Source organism: Mycteria americana, chromosome 6 (assembly GCF_035582795.1).
Source record: "Mycteria americana isolate JAX WOST 10 ecotype Jacksonville Zoo and Gardens chromosome 6, USCA_MyAme_1.0, whole genome shotgun sequence".
NCBI classification, from domain to species: domain Eukaryota; kingdom Metazoa; phylum Chordata; class Aves; order Ciconiiformes; family Ciconiidae; genus Mycteria; species Mycteria americana.
In genome coordinates, this window is record NC_134370.1 from 64,405,944 (window position 1) to 64,430,615 (window position 24,672).

A 24,672-nucleotide genomic window follows, 5' to 3' on the forward strand; every position below is an offset into this window, starting at 1 on the left:
ATATGCATGAATTCCTCCTCTCCAGATTTGGTTGAAAGAATTGGAGTAATGGCTTTTATAATGTTTTCCCCACGTTTTTAATCAGTGGTTAGTGGAATGACTCTTTGCATTATGACAAACCCTTACCCACGTGTGCATACCAATTTCTATCTTGCAATAGCATAACGTGATTGCATCACCAAGTTTCAGGAGATGATATGAGCGTCACTACGTCAGCCATGCTCTTAGATAACGTGCAATTTCTGTTGATCAGAATGATAGGCATGGAATGTAAATAAATTCCATCACTAAGCTTCCCCCCCCTATTGCTCTGAACCTCAGGTAGTGATACCACACTCGATGGAGGTTGCACGTCACGGCGGGAGTGGTGGCGTGTGACGTGCATGAGATCTCCGCGAAGGTTCGTGGTGGAGACCCAGAGCGCTCCAGAAACGAGCTGGTGTTGAAGGGGCTGCTGGGTAGCATTTGCCTTTCCATGCTGTGGCAAACTCATGAAGAAAGGCGTGTGGGACCTTGTTTCAGCTGCAGACGTGCCAGGTAAGCGAGTCATCTTACCCAATCCTGCCTCAGTTTCCTTGCCTGAAACACACAGCTGTGATACTTGGCTCCCTTGTTAGGCACCAGGAGATGCAGCCCAGAAAAAGAGTTCGGAGATGCAGCCAAGAAAAAGTGTTACGTGGCAGTGCTGCTGTTGATTTTATTTCCCTTTGCCTGTAGTCATTCACGTAGTTTCTTTTCCAGCTCCACCTCACCCAGGGCTGTCCGGGGGAGTGCTGTCAGCCCCCCTGCCCTCTGCTACCACCTTCCCCTCTGCCCCGGGCCTTTGGGACAAAACCCTCGGGGTTTTGGATTTGGTCGGGGAATGCTTTGGGCGAAATAGTGGCGGGGGTGGGGGGGAGAAGGGTAAAGGTCTGAGAGGGGATGCTTCTGGGGGCTGGGGATGCTCCGAGGGAAACGGCCCGCGGAGGAGGGGGATGCTCCGCGGTGGGCCGTCCCGGGGAAATGACCTGGAGGGGATGCTCCGGGGGGCGCTTGCGGTAAGCCCAGGAGGCTGCGGCGGAGGCGGGCGGGAAGCGCGCAGGGAGGCGCCGGCGGCGGCACCGCCCCGGGAGGCGGGGGCGGGCGGCGGCGGTGACAGCGCCACGTGCCCGCCCCGGGACCGGCCGCCTTTGCTGAGCGGGGCCGGCGGCGGCGGCAGCGGCGGGTCGGGCCGGGCCGGGCCGGGCCGGGCGGAGATGGGCGGCTGCGGGACCCCCGCGGGCTCTGCCCGGCGGACAGGTAAACCCGCTGCGCCGGCTGCCCGCCCGCGGTGCCCCCAGGCTTCGCTTCCCCGGGCAGGGATCTCCCCTTCGCTCCCGGGGGGCTGCCGCCCTGCTGGCTCCTTCCTATCACCGTCTGCTTTGCTACTTAGCACGTCCTGTCGCGTTGCTTTAAATACAGAGTGCATGCACTTTAAAAGAACTGTCTCGGCTGGTTGTAGGAGTTGGGGGGTCGACGTGTTTTTTTCTGGAGACTTGGCGGATTTTGCCTGTTTTGTGCCAGCCGGGTTGCTCTCATTGCTCCTGCTTACCCAGGTATCGCAGAGAGCTAACTCTGTAGTGGGAGGAGGCTCGAGGTTCCTCTGCGCTTTGCTTTGCCGTGTATCGCCTTGGCCGTGCTGCACGAGTTCCTTGGAGCTTGTGTGAATTTTTTTGGGTGTGTTTTTGTGAGAAAGTTATGCTGGAGAAACCCTCTCCTTTCCCAGCCTGCTTTCACTGAACTGATTCATCCCTATGTGTACTTGCTTACTGAAATTGAGTTGGTTGGTTATTGACTTTAGTTAAAGAAATAAGCTACTTAGTAATCGAACAATCCCTAAAATAAAAACAAACAACAAAGGAAAACATTCACACAAGTATATCAATGTAGCAAAGTTGCTTTAAGGGTACCTTTGAGGGAAATCTAAGAAGTAAAGTACAGTTCTTTAAAAAAATCTGTCCATGTGCTCGTAATGAGAAATAGTGTAATTTCTCAGGGATGTTAGCATAGCACAACTATGGCAACTGGCAAGAAACCAGTTGGTGCCCTTAGTTTTATGACAGTCAGTTGTTCAAAGCACACTGGAAGCTGAATTACTACTACATGGCATTAAGAAAATAGAAATTCTCACCTGGATATTTTTGTATTAATTTCCACGATTAAGCTGTAGGATTTGTCATGTATTTTGCAGTGATTTGGATTAATTTTCAAAAGATGATACTGTTGAGTAGGTAGATTTAGCTGTCAGGATGAATGGGTGTATTTGAATAACAATCTTATTTGTTTGATTTCTTGCTGCTGTTCAACACCATTGTAAAATAGCTTATCATAAAGCAAATAGACTTTCATACAATGTACTCTGAAGATGGATTCAGTATGTGTAGTTTCACTTTGTAGTAGCTGTGGGAAGAACAATTTGAAGAAAACAGTGCAGAGAGGAAATTTTCATTTTATTTCTTAAAAATTTTTGGCACTTTCCATTTTTTTTTCATAGGGATGGTGAATTTTGTGCTGTTAAAGAAATGTTTAACTTTGATTATATTAAAGAAGCTATAGAATAGTTTGTAGATGTGTGTATTTAAGGTGTCGATTAAGAAACGAGGGCATGAGGAGGGGCACCGCTGTCATTGACAGTCGGTGGAAGGTGGGTATCTAAACAGCACGTGGGTTCCTGTAATCATCCCCTCTTTGGCCAGCGCATCGAGACTGTAACAGAGGGCTAGAAGCGTTGCTCATCATGTAATTCGAGGTAATCAGTACCATAACTGGCTCAACTTCACTGCAAGTTTTTTTTCCTAGTGGCTTTTGCATTTAGTAATACAAGCAGCTGCTTTCCGACTAACTGCACTGACGAAATTCCTCTTACTTGAACAGATAATTATTCAAAAATGTACCTGCTCAGGCAAGAAATGCTTCCGAGGAAAATAGTGGTTGTGCTTTGAATGTTGAAGTTCACTGGGATTTGGGGCTGCCTGTGATGAAGCTGGGGTTGGGCCGTGTGTGTGGCCAGGGTGGGCTCGGGACAGGGGATAAACCTTACCCCAGAAGCCTCTCAGTTCCTCCCGCTGAGATTTCCAGGCAATATTGAGTGTCTGCTTCTGCTGCTTTAGTCTACATTGTGCTGATTTCCCCACCTCATCTCTAAAACTGATTTCTTATTGATAGCTGAAGGTTGCCATGAGGCCTCCGCCAGAAGACATGAAATTCCTGCAGGACACTTGTAACAGCTTGCACTGTCATTTCGTTACGACAGTCTCAGGTTTTATCAGTTTTGGTCACTCACTCCTACACCATGAACTAATTTTAGTATGGGGCTTTGAACGTCAGTCTCCCAAGGTACAGAGACATGGGGTCTCTCTTATCACCCCCATGCTGGCTGGGGTCCCTCTGCCCGGGCAGCAGCCTGATGGCGTGGGAGAGAGGGAGCTTTACCTTAGCGGAGGAGAGCAAAGCACGCTAAATATGCTCTGCATTTCCTCTGCGCCATTTCCATCCTTGAGTGGAAAATTGCTCCCCGTTTCCTCAGATTTGGAGGATTTACATTGGCACCCTTCCCACATTCCCATTTTACTTCCAGTTGTCTTTATTAGATAACATGCTTGCATAGAAGCTTGTTTATAAGCAAAAGGAACGTTTTTCCTCTATCTATTCCTACCAGAATTAAGCAGTTCAATGTTCCCTGGGTCCTGGCAGGCTGTTTCTCAAGCCTAAATTGGTCTTCGCAGGATCATGAGGCTGTCAGAAGCATGAGCGCCTCAAACTCTGATTTCAAATTGAGTATCAGCATAACAGCTGTATCTCAGTGCACCTCTATTTTCTAAGCTGCTGATGCTATAAAATCAAAGTATAGAAGCAGAGGGGATATTCACGTTTAGGCAATTTGTGTGTCTCAATAGCAAGGCTTGCTTTCTGTATTCCACGTAAGGATTAACTCCCCATTGCCTTCTGTGTGAGGGTCCCAACGAAGACAGAGAACGATAAGAGAAACTGGGCCAAGTCTCCTGTGTTTGATCAAATGATTGATCCACCTTATTATATGCTTGGCAATTTCTTGCTTGAAGAAATTAGTTTGGGTGTAACTACAGGTTTATCAGCATTGCCACAGAGTGGGGTGATTGCTGTGTGGGCAGGCAGTTTTGGTCCAATTTAGGGATCAGGAGTAAGGAAGCCTGGTTAATGGAGACTTTGTTTCTGTTAGATGTGCTCTGCCTTCCCTGGATTTTGGGTATCCTGTGAGTAGTAAGGCACTACGGATGTGCAGTCCGTCTGTCCTGCCCTGAGGATGCCACCTCCTAAAGCAAACTCAGCTTTTGCTACCCTTATTGCAGCACGCCTCGCTGTGCTGGGGTAAATATCTGCCCGAGTATGACTTTATTCGCACTAATGCGTCATGTAGCTGCTCTGCACTGATATAAAGGAGGGTCTTGCTATAAGTTTTAAAAGTATTTAGGAATTACTAGTTTTCTTATTTGTCAAAAAACACAGTCCTTTAAAAAAAGCTGCACAACCAATCATAGGTGATTTTAAACCCCTTTAATCTATTCTTTCAACTTAAAAAATATTTGGTTAGTTACACCTAATGATAAGACTGTGGAAAAAGTTAATTAACTTTTCTTGAAACATTCCTAGAATGGTTTTGGACTTTGATTGTTTTGCACTTCATTATAAATTCTGACAAATCAATTATCTCAGAAGAAAAAAGAGATTTTGTATGCTCGTTGTGTGTGCCAGTTAAGAAGTTTGGATGGTATAACTTTAACCAGGCTCCCTGAATGATCTGTGCTTTTCAATTAAGAGAGATCATTAGAGATGGTAATGCCGAAGCGGGCAAAATCTGAGTGATATAGAGTAAACAGAGAACAATTACTCATAATTTCACATAACTCAAGATTTGAAAATGGTGAGAATAAATGAGCAGAATTCAATGATTTTTTTTTTCTGAGGGACTGTTCAATAAAAGGAGGTACATTTCGTACAAGCAAAATTTATCTATGGAACTCATTATCACAGGACATTCCTGTTGCTTAAGATATAAATGAATTTTAAAAGTTGTTAGGCAAATTAATAGAGAAAAAGTATGCTAGGACTGTAAATCACAAAGATGCAGATACAATTTCTAGCTGAAGCAGCTCCTAAATCACAGATTCCTGGAAACCAGGAGATTACTTTGCAGGCAGAATCACTATATAATTTCCTGACTTTATATTCTTTCCCTGAGCATCTCCTTTTGGTCAGAGTTAGAGGGAGCTTATTGGGCTAAATCGATATTTGGAGTGATGCAGTCCACTTCCATGCTAGATGTGATGAAAATTTGGATGGGTTTTTCTCAGATCACTACTACTTTATCCAAAACAGTTCCAAGGAGGTGAATGTTAGACATAACTTCAATTTTCACACTTGGGGGAAAAACCTGCAGTAAATAGTGTGCTCAATGCTGTGTTTCCTTAAGTTTTGATTAACTAGCTATTTGTAACCATCTGTTAAGAGCACAGATTGATCTGACATTTTGCAAGGCTACACTACTGCTGCAAGGCTTCATTGTTTTATCACTCGTGAAATAATTGGATTATTGTGTGAAAATCTGGAGGAAGTTATGATTTCAGTTTTGATTTCTATTTTCTTAAGTGTAGGCTGCCTTTTTTTAAGGAGGCTTAGTTTTTTCGTTATCTTCACATAAGCGATCTGCTGAACTTTAGGCATTTTATTTTTTAACGTTTTAGCCTTTGTTTTTGACGCTTACACTGCTTCCTGTTAAACCTTGCATCAGGGTTGATGGTAACAAATTGTGTGTGTTCGCACTTTCCCGTTGACTTCAGCTGCTGCTTGTCTAAGGAAAATAGGCCCTTGAGCTGGAAGTCTTCAAGGCTGGAATGAGACCTAGAACATTTCCAGTTTGGTCACGAAGGTGTCCAGCCTCCCCTGCCACCAGAGAGGACCCTCGCGAGGGCAGGTAGGATGCACAGTGTGACCACCGTTGGTCTCACAGGAGAGCATCTTGGTACCGCTTTCTGGTGGTCCCTAATTAAAACTAGTTAGCTTGATTGCTTGCTTCTGGTTTCTTGGTTAGTGTATGGTGAGAGTTGGAGCTAAATGACCCGGAGGGTGACTTCTCTGCCTGCTGTGGTGGGTGCCTGTTTCGTATGTATTTACACAGATGCTCCTTCACTAGTTTGTTTTCGCTTTCCCACAAAAACAACTTGCTAAAATACAAGCAAAATAGTAACGTAGGTTTTGAGATTTTTGTTTTGTTTTGTTGGCCTTTTGGAATGAGGAAAGAAAAGGGATATCTTATTCATATCCTTCCTTTCTGGGAAGTGATTGTACCTTTGACAATTCTTCCTGTTGCCCACTCCTAAGCACTACATTTGTAGTCTGCAAAGTAAATTCTGCTTTACTGGAAACTTTAGGTTTGGGCAGACTTCATTGTTTTCAAAATTCTTGGAATTGTATAGCTTTGCTGCCTTAAGATCAGAGATAAGAGCTAATTTGGAAATAAATTTCCAACTCCGTGTAACACTATAAATTAAGACACAGAAGCAGCTCTGTTGTCTTTTCAGGATTTATGAGTGTGTGCTTTCATTCCTCTTTGCTCCTAAATACATAAAGCTTACTCTAGAAGTGAGTTTTGGCCAGGACAGGGTATATAATCTTTCTGGTTTGATAATCTCGTAATGGAGATGAATGGAAATGAGGTGGCCGTACGAATTTGTTTGAGCAGGCATTTGTCTCTATTGCCATTGATGAGGAGGTGGCCATGATCTGGAGCTGTCAGTGAGGATGGGGCAGACTCTCTTAGCTCATATTATCATGGCTGTGAATTTTTTTTATAAAAGCCTGGCTCATTTGGGTTTAAGTGGGAAGGGATTATGGAGCTCTGTTCTTTGAAATATGATTGGATACAAGTTCCCCTTAAAGTAAAATCCTATTGAACCTAGTATTTTTGACAATTTCAAATACAAATATCCAAATAAATGAGGTAGCACAACTCGGCTCCTCGTTGCTGCTTCCCTGGGTTTCAAGTGGGATGGTTTTTTGGTCTCTTCCCTCATGGGAAACATCTGCAGAACCAAATGGCAAATCATTAACGCTCATTCAATAGCAGGCTTTGTTCCCAGTTTCTTGTACTTGGAAACAATTAACTGTAGAGTTTTGTCTTATTTTTCTTTTTGAGTTTAAACATCTAATTCCACTTATATATTCTAGTGGATTTGGTAGAAGTCCTGCTATTTGCGATTGCTTGTAGTTATTTTAGAATATATGCTCCCTACCCAAATTCAGACAGCGGTAATTGTGATCGTACCTTTGTGGTTGGGGTGTGATTTTTTTTTTTAAATAAGTGGCTGAATTTTGTTTGACTTTGTAAAAACTATAATTTAGGACACAAATCTCATTACAAGCTAGGGGAAGACATCTGCGTTTTGAAATGCAGTCTGTTCCTTCCAGTTCAGGAGGGTTTCTGGTTCCTAACATCCACCAGACAACCTTGGATGCCTCGTAGTAACATTTAGCAAAAAATCTGTCTAGCCTTTGATACTAAGCAAATGAAAGCTGAAGGAGATCAAATATTCGTCTACTTAGGTGCAAAAGTTGTTTGAACCAGAAAGCCTTCTGATCTATTTAGCTGACTGCAAGCAGTTTGTGCTTCAGGATACTTGCCAAATTAGTGACTCTTGCCCATGTCCGCGAGACACAGGTAGCTGGGATGCGGATAGCTCTTAAATCCATTAAAAAACATTACTACATCTTGAAAGGTTGACACCTGTTGCAAAAGTTTTGGTTGTGAGCTCTATGTGGTTTTAATCCATGAACAAAACCAGGAGATTGTATAATTACGATAGCTGAATTAAAATGCCTTTAATTAGTATTCACCAGAACTAAGCATCCATGATTAATAAACTCCGCAGTTTGTTTGTTAATTATGGGCTAAGTGGTCAGAATTTACGCACTCAACGTTTAGTTTGAGAATATGTGAATGGGGCCTGATAATGACAAGTCTAGCGGTCAGTTTGATCCGTTCGAAACTATCCTGCCTGGAGCTATGTATGCATGCAAGGAGAATTAAAAACAAAAAAAGCCCCACTGTGGTAACAGTGTACAAATGAGCAGCCGGCGTGGTTGGGCAGCATGAGCAAGGAGCTGTAGATGTGCTTGAGGGCAGGTATTTAAAGTTTAGCAAACTTCACCCCACCCTGCCTATGGCAAATTTACCCCGGATAAATCAGGAGTGTTTTTTAAGGACTGTGTAATGTGTCTGCAGTTTTTCCCAATAAAAGTAGTTTGAGTTGGACAGACGTTAACATCTGCCTGGGTCCGCCACCTGGATGTAGCATGGGGCTGCCAGGAGCTCTCTGTTTGGACCTAGGATTTGTGTTCTTCAGTTTGATGCAACTGAAATGGCATAAAATCTAGCAAGCTCTGGCTCTAAATGGAGAATCTCTTGAATTCTATTTAAAATACTTTTATGTTGAGGTTTGGGTGTCTCACGCCAACAAATAAGGTAATCAGCCCCTCATTTGATGGTGTACAGTGGGAATGCTTTTAAAGATGCATGCAAGTTCTGCCATGAATCACTGGTCCATAACAGCGTTCCTCAAAGCGTGAGGTGTTTCCTTCTTCCCTCTTCTCCCAAAATGCATTTAAGGGAGGTGTGAATGAGTAATGTGTTGTGCTGAAGATGCTGAAGCGAAGCAGGCATTGGGACTGAGCACTGCTGTGTGGTACCCGCGTTAGCCCCAACTTGGGGACAACTGGTTCTGCGCAACGTGATGATGGCCGTGCCAGGTGAGATCAAAGGTCCATGTCTCCAGGACCTGACCTCTGATGGTCCCTGACATGGCGTGCAGTCAGAACAGTGGTATATCAAAGTCAGAACAGTTGAATATCAAAGAAGCCCTTACTGGGGCCCAGAGAAGACAGAATATTTTGGAAAATTCTGGGTTAGGAACAGACAGCACTGAAGAAAATTGTCCATGACATCAGGTCAAGTGGCCAGAATGCCAGTGTAATGCCAACGAGCCTAACTCCCACATAAAAGCTGCCTGTAACTACAGTGAGGACGAAGATGTGCAAAATGAAAGCTACAGAGCAGGTTTGTCATATAAACCAAATATCTTAGAAGAGCTGAAAGTGAATTTTAAATTACCTCATCAAGTGCAAGTAAAAGAGGTGTCATCCTAACTCAGCAATGCCAGTATTTCTGTTTTGGGGAGCTTTCGGATTAGATCACTTCCAGGAATGCACCAACAGGCTTTACTATAGAGTTGAGGTTCTCTGAACTTCTGCAGGTAAAATCCTGGACAGGTCACTTAATATTCATCCCTGCATGGGACTGTATGCAGGGATGAATTCATATTCTTATATTTTAATTTTTGACCCTTTTATTCAAACTTAAAATAGTTACTGGAATCACAGTTTGTGGTTTTCTTGATAATGATGTCAGTATTTAGGGGCTTCAGCTTTAGCAAACCGAAACCATAGTGTTAAGACTTGGGAAGTGCCAAAGTGTAATTGCCAATGAACGTGAGTTAAATTTAACCAACTTTATCTGATCTTTTCAATGGGAGAATAATGCTGTAACAGAATGCAGAGACAAGGTGAATACTTCTAGTGCCAGGAGGCTGAAAACTCAAATGGTGTATGGAAAGATAAACCTCAAAGCTGGTTCTCTTCTGTGAGAAATGGCTGGCATTGAGACACACGTGCTGGCATACATTTAGTCTCTACAGCTGGAAAATAAAAAAAAGAGTCTTTAGGTTTATGCTGCCATGTGTGTACTGAACATTTTACTGTTATGACTTCAGGGGAGCGATGTGACTGGTTTTAGTTCATGTATTGGCTTCTTCATTTTTGAAGTATGAAGTTATTGTCCGGGATGAAATTTATTCGTCAGAATCACAGCTGCGAATATGAAGGATGAAGCTCCTTTAGTCCAGGGGAAAGGTATATTGATGCATTTGCTTGCTTTTCTGTGTATAACAGAATCTTGCAAGTTTTACCCAGAAGCCAGGCTTAAGCAAGAGATGTTTACTTGGCATTAGTGACTAGTTTGTATGTAGCTCTTTTCTACATTGTTTGTTATCAGACTAGGTGTTTTGCTGCTTAACTTTGTGAACTTAGCCATATAACTTATGGCTGATTCTTATTATCTAAACTACTGTCGTCTGTAAAAGCACAGCTTATTGCTGATTGTTAAAGTTTCTCCTAAAATTGCCTTTTTCCCCCTTTCTATAGCAGCTATACCATACCCTTATTGCCATTTAGCCAATACAAAACCATGGTTTTCAAAGATCTCTATTTTCAGGGGTTGTTCCCCAGTAATTATCTGCTCCTGCTTCAGTATTTTTCTGAGTGTCTTATCTCAGGATCCTTTGTAACTGAATTTTGGAGTAGCTGAGGATCCATGAAGCCCACTAAAACGTTCATGTATTTTGAAAAAAATGATGTGCGGGAGCTTTGTGCTTAAGTTGTGCTTGTGGGTATAAGTGTGCACATGGGTATAAGTGTGCAATAGTTCTGCATACTCACAGCTGATTTCTTGGAGGTTTAAGAAATACTGTGTGTCTTCCAGCAATACTTCCCTAGAAAAACACACTAGTGACAAGGAGGGGTTTTTGTCTCGCCCCAGATAAACACTTGTTTACCAGTTATAGCCTGGAGGTCAGACACAGACCTTTTGTGGCTACGAATAAGTGCCTTCTGAGACTGAGGATCTGAAGACTCCTTTGAGTGCTAAATATTTGTTTTATTCTTCATTTAAACTCCACTGTGCTTCTCCCAGGCTTTTCATTTCACTGGTGGTTGTGGTCTCTGTCCATCGTCAGTCTCTATGCTCTTAACCAGGTACAAGTTAGTTGTACTGATGATTGTGTGATAGTGCAGGAGATGCCACTGAAACCCTCAAACATTTTGCTTCACCAAGAGCTTCCTAAGGGCTTTATTTGTATGGGGGTTTTCCAGTCCCCCTTTCAACTTTCTCAGTGGCAATGCACAACACCAGATATCTAAGCGCAGTGATTTTCTGTAAGGAGACCTGTGGTTCTTGCAGAAAATGAGAGCTATTACTGGTGCAATTCCTTCGTTCAGTGATACGCTACAGCACGCCAACCTCTATTTTCTGTAGGGGCAGTTGCCTTCAGCCTCCTGCCTTTGTGAATTAAGAGACTGTAAAAACACTGGGTCATTTTATCTACAGGTATACCCAAACCGTGTGGAGATGTTAAATGTGAAAGGACATTTAATCACACGGGTCAATACAGATTCAAAGTAATCCCAACTCTCCCGTGTACCCAGGTTTCACCGTGAGCTCTGGCCCCGGCACATGCCACATTGCTGTTGGGAAGAGGAACACGTCGTAGGAAGGGAGAAAAGAGGGCAAACTCTACCAGCCTGCTTAGTGCAGGCTTTTGTCCTGTTGAAGTTAGCATCAGGCCATTTCTAGGGATCAAAAGTGCTCTGTTTAGGCCACTTTGGTAAATTGTTGTTAAATAAAGAATCATGCAGAGTTTTTAGTAAATCTTTCCTTTGTAGTCACCGAGTTTTGATAACTAGCGTGACAGTAATAGTAGTTATTTAGGGAGCAATGCTGGCACACGCACAAGTAATTTGCATATAAACACAAACTTCTTTTATTTAAATATGTGACTTAGGTGCTAGTAAAAAGTACTGGCTGATTTGGCCTCCAGTGGAAATGAGTGTCCGATTTCCTTCCTAGGTTTGTTTTCCCTGAGAGTTATGAAAAGGGGTGATCTATTTCTGTGCACCTCTTGTTACAAAAATATACTGTTTGTTATAAGGGAGATGAACAAGGGCTTCAAGGAGAGAGTAAGGAGGAAGGAGGCTGCGGGGCTGGATTGCCACCGGATCTCCTCTGGATGGCCACCAGCTCCTTCAACACGTGGGTCCCTGCCTCTCTCCTGATCGTGTGTTGCCCCTCATGTGAGCCCTCATAAACTTCTCCTTTTTCTATTTATTTTAGAGCTCTCCTTATCTCACTCTTGCTCTGCTTGTACCTACATTTCTCCTTCCCCTTGCTGCTCATCAGCTTTCCCGCTTCCCCTGCTCCTGGAGGTGCCCTGCTCTAGGTACCACCTTTCCCAGGGATCACCCCGTGTGATTGGGAACAATGAGGCAAATTCTAAAACAGGTATAGTCAATGGTAAAGAAATATCCTGATTGCTGGCATGATCTCAGCACGTGGCACAGTGCCTTCCACGGGCAGGATCTGTCACTCCAGGATCTTTCGTGGAGTCTGGTTTGACGTGCCTATCGTCCCTTGCGGTACGGGGCTGCAGGAAGCAGATCTTCATGCATAGGTGTCCCCGCAGAGGTCTGATGCTCGGCAGGTGTGATTGCACTGTAAAGATCGTATTTGACTGTCCATGTCGTTGACACTGGTACAGTCCCATGAATTAGATCGAAAAGATTGAAGGGGCCTTCTGGCTTGCACAGGTACAATTGCAAGCTACAATATTTTGAAGAAAGCTGAAAGAGTGGAAGGAACTTGTGAAATATTTTTGTAAAAATACACCCAAACACTTCCTCCTTCATTTCCCCTATACGTACTCATCATTTTTCTTCTGTTTTAGAATAGACAGAAACAAACCAAAAGCAATACTTTCATAAGCTGGAGGCAGGTGCAGGTTTTTTTTCAGTAACTTTCACTGTCAGATGCTATTTTAAGATGCTTATGGCAGCTGGTTGTTCTGTTACTTCTCATAGTTACTGTCTGCTCATAAATGTTGAGAAAAAAGCTCTCCAGATTGTGCAAAAGAGTCTCTAAGGAGATAGAGCATCCCTCTTCCTCTCTCGCGTGGTAAGTGGAGGAAGATGTTTGCTCATTTCATGTGTTTGTGAAAGATGGAGCTCATCACATTTGAGCTAATTAAAAAATGAAAAGCCAAGCATGGGATCTAAAAGCCCAGAGCCTAAAAACCCAGGGATCTGTAAACCGCCCCCGCACAACAAACCCAAAACCTAAAAAAAAAAAAAGTCTTACTCAAGATGCCTCTATTATCTGCATATAATAAACATGCTTTTCTGAAGCTTTGTATTTACCCTAGATAGTATTTGTGATCTTCTGCAAGGACTGTAGATTTCTTTCCGCTTATATCAAGAAAATAAGGCTGGTTTCTTTTGGTCATCTTCTTTCCATTCAAGCATTGAAGCATATAAAATTGTCTTTTATGAAGCACTTGTACTCATTTGGTTGACAGGAACAGGTCAAGTTTTAATTTTATTTTATATTTAAGTTTAGCATCCCACTATGCTTTGCAAATGAGCCTGTAACGATAGAGCAATAGAAGAGCAGGGTCTGTATCAACAGCCTGGCATCGTTTGAAGCCCTACAGGGAAGCTTAAGCTCCAACGCAATGGCAAGATTTGGAAGCTGGCCAAGGTACGACCCTGCTTTTGCAGCAAGTGGCCTATGCAATGAAGGCGTTAGCTACACTTCAGCAGTGCGCTCCCTTTGATGCTTGTTAGTACTAAAAATAATTCTAACACTGATTTCCCCAGGGTAATTAGCCTGTGCAGAATCAGATTGAGATTAGACTTTTTCTGGTGCCTTATCAAATTTAAGTTCAGGTATTTACCATATGCTGTAAGACACAGCTGCAGGAAGAAAAGGCTGTCTCAGTTTCTCAATATTGTATCTAATTCAGTGTCCCTTGTTAGCTTCTGCGATCATACCCAGAGAGGAATGGCCTCAGGCCCACCTAGGTCAGCCTTTTGTTTTGGACTTGTTTTTTCTGCAAAGGAAGCACAGCAAAAGTGCGCTTGAAGGTGTTGATAATCCAAAGGACATCCTGCCCCTGGTAAGGTATCGCCTTTTCTTTTAAATGTTTTAAATATCATGTATGAGTGTAACTGGTGCTGGGTTTGGAATGCTCCAGGAGCAACTGGTAACTCTGAATAAAGGGTTATTTTATTTGCATGATAGTCTCTTATCTCTGTGGCTGTTGATGCTTATCATAAAGCTACTGCACTTCCAGAATAGGTACTGAAATAAGCCATTGCAGAGAAGGAAGTGTAGGTTTCTTTTTCTAAAGTAATTCCACTCTTAGTAATGATTCGTATTTGACTGTGTTCTAGACAGTCATAAGAAAAACCTGGAGTACTTAGTATGATCTGTTATAGAAATAACCACCCAGCATATACAGTTGTTGTTTTAGCCATCTGAGACCTATTTTCCTGATATTTTCCTTTTTCTCCCAGGGAGGAATGGTTTAATTTATGGCTCCTAGGGCCAGAGGGTAGAATTTATAGCAAAAATCTAAAAGAAGGGTATGAAGAGGATCCCAGTTCCTTTCCCCCCGGCTCCCTTATCTCCTTCTTGATGTCAGCCTCATTTCTCAGCGCGCTGAATTCAGAAATTATAAATCTAAAGGGGTTATACTCCTACTATAACTTTCAATAGCCAAATACTATGCTGCATAGCAGAAGTGTAATTAGCTTTGCTTACGACTTGTACAATGTCTCATGCGTTACGTTTTAAACCAGTGAATCTGTGCCAGGCAGGCAGAAATTGGGGTGCATACCCTATGCCAGAACAGCCGGAATCAATAGAGGTTTTACAATGAGGGGGTTTCATTAGTTCCTTCCAGTTTGAGCCTATGTTAAGATGCATGCAAGTGAGGGACGTCTTCCTAACAGCCTCTAACGCCTGTGAGTGTTTTCAGCTACGACGGGTTTAAATGTTGGCCAGCATTTAGTTGTAGCTGAAAACATACTGATGACTGAATCAGATATTATGAAGATGGATGGCATGCAAACTGACCCTATGTTTTCACCTTAATTGGATAAGCAAATTGAGTACAATGATTACGAGATTTATGAAAGTTGTAACAGCGGTGGTGGTGTGCTCAGCTGCATTTTTATCTTCTTGCTGGCTTTGAGGACGCTTCTTAAAAGCGGTAGCAGGGAGCGTTTCGGGGTGCTTCAGTGAGCGTGGTGCACCTCTGGGTGTGCCGGGAATGATTACTCAGTGAAGAAAGACAATGTATTCCATAATTTCCAACATGTAAATCAATTTGGGTTTGTTTGCCGGTTTCGTTATATTGGGCACTTTTATAATGTTTTCAGAGTGTCTTGCAGTATTTCCCACTTGTGGCTTTTCTGGCTTCCTGACAAGACAGTAAGTGAAGTAGAATTGCAGAATGATTTCTCTAGGCTTTCAGTGGCATTTGAAATATCTCTTACAGCCACCTGTTAGAACATCTAAAAAAATCATTTAGCTCTAAATATTATAACCATTTCAGGGAGTATGTAGGGAGTGTTATAGTGAGAGAAACCAAAGCACGTAAAAAAATAAAAAAATCCCAAGGACTATGATTAGAAGATACTGAAGGGAGGATAAAATGCTAGAAATATTTGTTATACCAGTCAGACGGTGAGCTGTGACCAACTTTTCTGTCACTATTCCTTTCCTTCTTGCCCCTGTTGCCCCCAAAAGAGGAGACAGCAAAAGAAAAGGATATAAAAAAAAAAGAGGTGCAATCAAAAGTAGTCTCTCTGAAGGAAGAGATTAAACTATATGGGTTCTTCTGAGCATTTGAGATTTAGCAGCATGTTAAAGACAAGACTGAAGAAGACAGGCTAAAAAGATTTTTTTTTTTTCCTTATTACATAAGAACAAGGAGCCATTCCATTAAATTAAAAACAACAATGTTAAAACTGGTAACAGGAAGTGTTTCTCTTTGAATGATTACTGTTTGCAGATTTTTGCTACAATGTGCCATTGATGCAGGCAAAGAATAAAGAGGCCAAGCTTAGACCAAGAATTTGGCAAGGTACACTTTTCCCCGTGGCTGCTTAGGGAATATTTGGCGATACAGTTGGCACCGAACTTCTAAGGCTGCGGAAGGAAGAGGGAAAACTTCTGGCCTGTGGAGGATAAGAAGTACGTGAACAACATGTTGGTACCAAGAACACACTTTTTACAAGTAAGGGAGAATTTCTCTCCCTTTAAAATTATGTGTTTCTATTGATGGTGCTCAGTATGGAAAAGAAAAGCAGAGAAAAACTGATGTAGGAAGAAAGAACAGTTGTGCATGTGAATACGTGCTGGTGTGGTACCCCAGGAAGCCTGGCACCCCTGGCGCCAGCACCGCGCTGGGGAGGGAGGGTGCTCCCCATCCCAGTGACCTCTCTGGGGAACAGATTTCTGGTCATGGTGGTGATGTGTTTTTTCTGCTTGAACTGGGGAAGTGAAAAAAGTGCCAGTCTGTGGATGGCTGATGTCAGAGTGCATTTGCCCTTCAGACTGTATTTATCCTTTTCGCAGATTAGAACAGATTGTGTATTTATTTTTATTTGTGTCTTATAACCATCATTTGGATTAATTTGTTTGTAAATACAGTATTTATAAAAGAAAAGTTACAGCTGCAGCAGGAGTGTAGGCGTAAGGGTTCAGAGGCGGAGTATGGCCAAACTCCTTGGCAATCCAGGGATGGGCTTGTTTCTTTTGTGGCCTCAGTTCAGGCAACCTTGTGCTCCCTATGCAGCAAATTCCACCACCGTGTTGCCCCAGTGTGGGAGCTGGAGTGGGAGCTGGAGCGGGAGCTGGAGCAGGTAGCTGGAGCCATCCCTGCTGTCTTGACCAAAACCCAGAAACTTTTTCCCCAATTTTTTTTTTTTCTGTTTTATTTTCTTTTTTTTCTTCCACTGTGTTTCTGCCTGGCTTGAGGACTCTGCTCATTCTGGGTTAAATGCAAGTGGGTCTCAGAGATACAGTGTGGTCCCTGCACCATCCTTGCTGAACGGGCATTTCTATTCAGCAACTGAAGGAATGTAACTGGCAAAAACATTCAACTGGGGGAAAGTAACTGGAAAAACCTACAGGAGCGAGTCCGCTGCTAGGAAACAAAATCTCAAAGCAAACAAAATAAAAATGACAGCAGTGGGTCGTCAAAATGAGAGGGGTGGAGAATAACAGGAAGGGAATAGGAATCAGTAAGAGCCTTGGGAAGTGGATGTTGTGAGCTGGGTCCTGCCTTTATTTTACAATGTCTTTACTTCAGCAGGTTTCTGTGCATGTAGGCGAGCAAAGCAGAGAGCGCTAGCAGTAGATGAGTTGTTTAAATGAGTCCCAACAGTGGTGTTTCATAATGTTTTGTGCAAATGTGTTTAGCCTAATAATTTCTGTTATTGGCACGTGGTGTGACGCTACCAAGGAGGCCTGCGGCTGCTTTGTCAAGTTTTTATTTACAGAGGGAAGAGCCTAAGTGAAAGCTATCAGCTGATGAGAGCAAATTCAGCCACGTCTCTGGTGAGCTTGCGCAGGGCATCAGGTGCTGCTCCTGCCTTTCTGGTCAAATGTGTGAGGGTTGGCATTTATTTCTTCTCTCCTCCTCCTGTAAATCTGATCCTCTTGCACTTCACCTCGAGCTCAGTGGGAAAAGAAAGCCCCGCCGTGCCTTTGTGTGCCTCAAATCCCCCTCTGTGAGGTTCAGAAAATCGGTTTTGCTTCTCAGTGATGCCGTGAGGGAAAAAATAATTTCAGTTTGTCCATGTGCACTGGGTCTGACTTCTGGACATAGAGGTGAAAATACTGTGTTAAGCTGATATATCTATACTAGCACACCTTCCTATTTGGGCAAAATTCGTTACTGCCTTGTGAATGCATGTAATGTTATCAAAGCTTATTATTTTTTGTATGGAATACGATGATGCTGGTATTAATGATTTATAGACCAATATAAATGGGGGGAGGATTGTGCAGCTTTAGTTACCTAGTAATACAGTTAACGCATTTTTTTGTAGATGCCTGAACACTCTGCAAGTAGGGTGGGTTTAGTCATAAAATTATTTAAATAAGTTATTAAGTAACTGGCTATACAACCTCATTCAAATTAATGAATGTAAGAGTAGATTTCTTTGAAAGCAGACAGTGATTTCTCTATCTGGATTCATCCAACAGTTATATTTCTGTTGCCTGTTCTGGCGTTTTCCCTAGTGATCAGGAAAACAGTGGGATAAGTAATTTTCGGTCAACTATGCAATTGTTAGAATGTAAATACGCTGTGAGTTTTGGAAGCAGCAGCCATGTAGTTAACGGGTATACGTTTCTAAGGACGTAGGTATATACTGTAACCTCTGTGTGCGTGTCTTTGGGATTATAAAGGAGTAAATCTGCAGGCTTCATCAGCTTTTTCCTTAACGAGTTTTGATGATGATTTGACTATCCCTGCTTCACAGAATAAGGATGGTTGCTCAGCTGTTAACCACGAAAGACGCCATCCGTGAGGACATTCCTGTGCACAGAGGTGTCCATTCGACCGCTCCCTTACGATGCAGATACAGTAGGTGATTTTGTTTTGGCTCTTTTCGTCTTGTCCCTCCCTACTGTATAAATGCTCAGTATGGATCAACTCAAAGACAAGAGTCCACCGGTAGGTTTTCAAAATCTGTAAGTGATCCATCCATCCCTTTTTGCCCTCACTTTCTCTCAATTGCCTTCTTTATGAGGAAAATTAATACTGCAGCGGTGACTTTCACTGGCAGTGTGTTAACGTAAGGGAGTGTTTTGGGGTCTCAGCAGGGATTTCTCATGTCCTATGTGTCCTCTTCAGCCTCAGCCACTTAGTTTGGGGAGCTGTTTTTCGTGTTGTGCTTGTCCACTAACATGTCGTGTAAGAACCCATGTAGCCTAGGAAATAGCCAAAACCCACCTACACAGGCTGGCAAAGCATCAGCAGAAATTACGGTGCCGGCTTTGCCAGCATTTTTTGTGTACTAGCATTCTTGCAATTTAACTCCCATCAGTAAGTTTTGTACAGAAACAGTTTCAAATTGGATAAATCTCAAATTTTTGCAAATCGGGACTTGGCAGAGGAAGAAATATAATGTCTCCTCTTAGCAATCAGAAAGTAGTGGGCAGACATTGCATTTTAGTGTAGGATTAAATACTTGTTCCGGCTGTTTTCCTCCTAAATAATCAAACCTACCCACCAGACTGTATTTAGAAGCACTTGCTAATGCGGCATGCTTTGTTTTAACTGTTGAGAAAAATGACTGAAAGCTTCAAGATGAGACAACATGAATCATAATCTTCAGCGGCTGTTCACTTTCATGATTGACTTGCCTTCTTCCTACGTTCCTTTTAGTCACCCTGGGAATTGCTGAAGCCGTTTCGTGCAGGAGGCATTGCTGAGATTCCCCTTGCAGCAATGGACTTGGATAAACCATCCGTCTGGGGATCCCTGAAGCAGAAAACTAGACCGTTCCTGCAAAACCTAAGCGTGAAGAAGACAAAGAAAAGGTCTAGCAAAATGGTGGAGAGGAAGGTCCACTCCTTGGACCGACGCCTCAGCGTGTCGGTGCCTGACATGCTGGAGGTGGAGACTCTTATGGAAGAAGGAACGACTTATTCGAGTACTCGGGTGTTGTCGAGCTGCTCCCCCAAGAGCTTCTCCAGGTCTGTGGTGTCCCGGAAAAGCAGAAGTGCTTCGGTGAGGCTGGCGGGAGAGGCCTGGCCATGGGCACCGCAGCAGGCGACACGCACGGAGGTGACGGTCACCCACCCGGACGTGCAAGTCACGGGCAGCCCCGTGTCCGAGGCGAAGAGGAGAGCCAGCGATGACCTCTTTGAGCTGCTGCAGAGCGCGCGCCTGAGCACCGCGCTGTCGGACGAGGGGGCAGAGGTAGGTGCTTGGGCATCAGCCGGGCTCAGCGGCCGCCTTGGGCTCGTCATGCTTCTCCTTAATTGCCTGGGTTATAAAGGGATGGAGGAGGGGGCCCTATTCAAGGAATGAATGGGGGATAAAAATAAGCATAAACCATACATGATATATAAATTATGGGAGACTAATTCAGATACCCTTTCTGTCAATCTGGAGCTGCAATATAACCCCACTCCATTTTTATTTTTTTTTTTTTTTTAATTTTGGCAAGGTGATGATACTTCAGATTTTTCAGAGTTGTTGGAATTGCTCGCTTAAGTCAAAAGTTGTTGCAGCTCTGAAACATGCTGCTGATACATTTGCCGTAGTATTCTTTTTAGTTAATAAAGCTTTACCAGGATTGCTGTATAGCAAAATCAATTTACCATCCGCCCACTCAAGATCCAGCTGAAGGCAAGAGGTGAAAGATGACGGGTGAGCGAGGTGAACTCTGCCTGTACCTGGAATTAACCAAAACACGCATGTGGCAGAGTACAGTGAACATGTAGCATCACGCTTAGGGCTGGCCTTTGGGTTTGCGTTGTGATTAATTAGAGGAGGTGCAAAATCAAAACGTTTCCTCTGCATTCCCCCTCCTGTCCTCCTTCTTCCCTTTCCCCCCTGCTTTGCGGTCAGTATTTCTGTGGCTGGACATACTGTCCCATGAACTGGAGGATCTGAGTCCAACGTGCTTCAAATCTGACAAGAAACAGTAAATCCTGCCTGGCCTGAGCAAAGTGGAGAATCCTGGGGAGTTGCATGAAGGCTTTTTAATATAGACAGCAGGTGAAGACTGTGGCTGCGTGAAACATTTTAGGCAAAATTTGTTTTATTTATGTTTTGTGGAAGTGTATCTCCTCCTGTTGAGTTTTCACTGGGAAGGTTAGATTTTCAACTTTGTTTTGAGGCCTTTTTTCCCGTAACCTAGGTGTTGCAGTTATGGTAGCTGCTTTCCTTAGTCATCTGAGGGGCAAAAATGGAAAACACACATTTTGGTTTAAAGTCCTCCTTTGGGAGTGGTGATTTCACAGGTTAATTAACATTTTTTAACTGCATGTTCAAAATGATGGTTAGTGCTGCTATGGGGAAAATGGTCCTTTCTGATATAGAACTGCTTGTTCTGCATCTCGAAGGTCTGTGTATTCTTATCAAATCAGCGTTAGCTCCTAGTCTGTTGTGATGCAGAGTATCAGACCGGTAGTTACTGACCATCACTGCCAGTTTAGTGTTGCTAAATATTTAACACATTGGCTTCAGCTCACTGGAGTGTACCATTATTCAGAGGTCTGCATAAGAAAAATAGCTAAAATAGTATATAATTTTGTTTCTGTGCTTAAACTTTACCCAAAAGTTGTAGCAACTCACTCAGTATGTGGTAGACTGGACGTTTTGAACATGTCATTATTTTATTTTAGGAGTTTTTCCAGGTAGTTTTAATGATAGCAGCAGTTCTTTCCTGCTGTTGTAGACCAGAAACTCTAACCTAAAATTTACTGCAGCAGCAGCACCAAAATTAATCCTAAATCCTGCTTTGATTTTGGGCAAACTAAGTGCTTTAAGAGAAGGAGGTACCTGTATACTGATGGAGTAACTTAACTTCAAGTTTCCTCCAGACACACAGTCCGAGTCTAGCTTATTCTCTGCAGCATTTAAATATTTCCCAAATTGTGTATTTGTGTATGTGCTTGTGTGCGTAAATCATTTAATATTTACTTTTATACGAAATCATCTTGCTATGTGAATATCCTACCTTCCTTCCTATAATCTGCCTCCAATCACAGCTTTTAAATGGAGAAAGAGATTTTTTTTCCTAAAGAATACGTAGCAGAGAGTGAAGCAAAGAAAAGTAGAAATAGATAAGGAATAATGAATAAATTTCGTTATTTTTAAGTTGAATATGGTAAAAACCTCAATATTCAGCTTTTTGTGTACTTCATTGAACAGCTACAAAATTTGTACACTGTATGCCTCGGATGGGGACAGTTTATTACAGAGGTTATTGGTCTCCTAATACTGGGTGGGGTTGCTGTGAAGAACACGACGATAGCTCGCATCGCTCGTTCGTGAGCAGCATTCACTGATCAGTGAGGTAAATCGGAAGGAAGGCAGATCCCTGGAACAAAACAAACCGAAAAAAGCAAAAATGTAGGTTGAGCTTTTTTTCCCCCTGAATGGCTTGTCACATGCCACCTACTCATTTCCTGGTTATCTTTGGTCACCCCATATCGTAAGATACTTTCTGAGCCTCATGCATGAGCTCAGTGGGGGCTTGTGGTTTTTACACTCGTCTAAACTCTCAGTACACAGAGCTGTCAGTGCTCGGAGCGTTCCGTCTTCGGTAAAAGCTCTTGTCACAGGTACCGTATTTCCATTTGCCAAGAGATTTACGTTTATCTGTTCTCTCTTGCAGCTCAGCTAGGCAAATTTGAAGGGTGAAGAAGCAACTGAAGTTGCATTGAACCCCTCCCTGATTGATTCAGGTTGCAAAGGGCGCCCTTAACGCCGCTTCTTGCACTTGGGTTTTGTCCGTGGTCACGCGTCATTGCTGAAGCACTCTAACACCGCTTCTTCGCCTTCGTGCTAACGCCTTGCAGTGAGTCATGGGCAACCCAAAGCCTCGTCCCGTTGCCGATGTACTCGGTGCCCTTGTATTTTGAATCGTTCTTCCGCAGAAAACAAGAGGAGATAGAGGTTATAAATCTTGTCGGGAGAAACATCTGATTGATTTATTTTTATATATATATATGTGTGTATATATATATATATTCATATATATACACTCCTCTTTGATTTGTTTTTACACAGATACATTTGGGACTAGGACCTGCTTGGTGGATGTGGCCACATTTGTTTACACTTAAAAGTTCAGAAACATCACCGTGGTTAGATAAAATTAAGATTTCAGGACCGTATTTTCAGTGAGGCTTTTGTCTATATTCGGTGATCTCATTGCAATTAGCTACCTAGAATAATAGCAATTTACATTACGTGGAGCTAAAATGAAAAAAACAACTTTTTTTTTTTTTAAATTATGATCTTTGTTCAAAATCTGTTGATGTAATGCAAGTAAACAAAAGCAGAATAAAGAAAAATCATAACTTTGAGGGTAATTTTTTTTAATTATAACTTATATCAAGCTAGCAGAGAGCGTACTTTTTTATTATTATAATTTCAATGCAGTTCTTTGATTCTGTGTTTATGCCATGTAAAACAAGCTGTAAAGAGAAACCATTATCAGTGCCAATGACGGTGCCTGAAGGAGATTCCTGTGAAGCCAGAGACTACGAGAAATGCTAGGTTTAATGCACACAAGTGAGATTTTATGCATACTAGTCAGGAAATTCAAAGTTAGGGTTCCCCTAGCAGCTGTAACTCAGCTCTGTTGTGTGAGAAAACTCTTCTGCTGCTCTTTATGATGATAATTTTTCTACTGTTAATGTGTTTTTGCAAGGTGGCCAAGTTACGATTACTGTGGGAACCATAATGTTAAATTTTGTCTGCCATGCAAGTGAAATTTTACTTGCAATGCTGGATTACTGTACTTCCTGATATGTAATATATGTATTTGGGGGAAGGAGGAGGAGAAGAATTACACAAAAGCTTATTTATATTTATTTCAGCATATCAACATCTCTGAGATTTATGATCTTTGGTGCCGGAGCCGATTCTTTTTTTTTGTTTGTATAGTTTCTCCACACAATGCAGCTCTCATCTGAGAGATTTGGATGTTACCACGTTGCACATAATAACATTTTCACATGAGGATCGAATTCCACCTCGTGTGCATTTCTGTAGACTGAGGTTATTCTTAGCATAAATCTTTGTATTTGAATGGGCTGTGATTGCCCTGCTTTAGACCAAAAGAGTTGCCCAGGCACGTAGGTCCTCTTCAGCTAAAATGATGATCATAGACTCTTCTAGTAGTCAAAATAGCATCAGACGTGTCTTGATCAATGAATCCCTTCCGTGCATCTAGACAGTCTAGAGGCCATGCCACCGTAGCCTCAAGTTTTTGGATGAGTCAGTATTTAGGAAGAAATGTTTGACTTCCTCTCCTATGCTGGGCAGTAGGTAAAAATCCTTTGGATCTTCCAGTTACTGCAGAAAGTGGGGGGACATACATGTCCAACATCTTTTTGCCCTTTCCCTGTGACCGTTGCTTTCTAACTTTTCCCCTGAGGTGTTTTTTTGGTTTGTTTTTTTTTTTTTTTTTTTTTTTTGGAAACAAACCCCAAAACTTTTCCTGGACCTTGCCTTTTGGGTGATGAAGGAGAAATTGTAGTCAACTGAGAGAGCAGCCAGCTCTCCAACCCCAGGATATTGCTGCTGCTCCCACCACTTCAGGCATTTTTTATTTCATTTTAGCGAGGACACTTGGAGATTCAACAAATAAAATTCCGCTCAGGAATAGGGGTCAGCATTGCAACGCTGACTGATAAGTCACCAGATGTAATAACCTTCAGGCATCAGGAGAGTTTGTTGTAAGGACCTTCAGCACTGAAAGCACAGGTCTCTACTGGGGAGGACAAGAATTTATTCCGATAGCTGGAAGCAGGCACTTATTTTTTTAGATTAAACTGAAGAGACTAAGTGCAGTTACTGCAAAACAGGAAAAAGAAACATAGATCTACATTATGGGGAGGAAGGTTCTATAAGCAGAAGTAAATGAATTTCACTGTATGTATGTATGAGTACTTTGTGCACATGAGCACATATGTATGAGTACTTTCTTGACTGATACTAGGAGTATTTTCTTCATCCTTATATTACTGTTGTCTAATTCATTGTATTTTTTTTATAGTACACATGTGGAGAAATGGATCTAGACTCTTCCATGTCATCTCAAATTTTTGACGATCAGATGGTAAGTCCTTTCATTTTAAAGCATTTTGAAACTTGATCAGAGGCACAATTTATTTTAGGTTTAGATTCTTTGCTTCTTACAAATTTAAAAACCCAGCAGGTGAAGAAGCCTTCTATAGATTTCTCCAGTGTGTGG

General features: G+C 42.5%; 1 protein-coding gene across 4 annotated transcripts in view; it reads left to right on the forward strand.

Moving 5' to 3' along the window:
* The first annotated feature begins 278 nt into the window (after positions 1-278).
* MCTP2 (multiple C2 and transmembrane domain containing 2) overlaps positions 279-24,672 on the forward strand; it is a 127,388-nt gene continuing 102,994 nt past the window's right edge. The window contains exons 1-4 of one of the 4 annotated variants that reach the window (XM_075506271.1): positions 279-537; positions 18,211-18,314; positions 19,119-19,655; positions 24,475-24,537. In XM_075506271.1, coding sequence (XP_075362386.1) covers positions 19,182-19,655; positions 24,475-24,537 — 537 coding nt within the window. In that variant the 5' untranslated portion in view covers positions 279-537; positions 18,211-18,314; positions 19,119-19,181. Of the gene's footprint in view, positions 538-1,143; positions 1,279-18,210; positions 18,319-19,118; positions 19,656-24,474; positions 24,538-24,672 lie in introns of those variants that run through there. The other 3 variants (XM_075506272.1, XM_075506270.1, XM_075506274.1) reach the window with 3 other exon arrangements.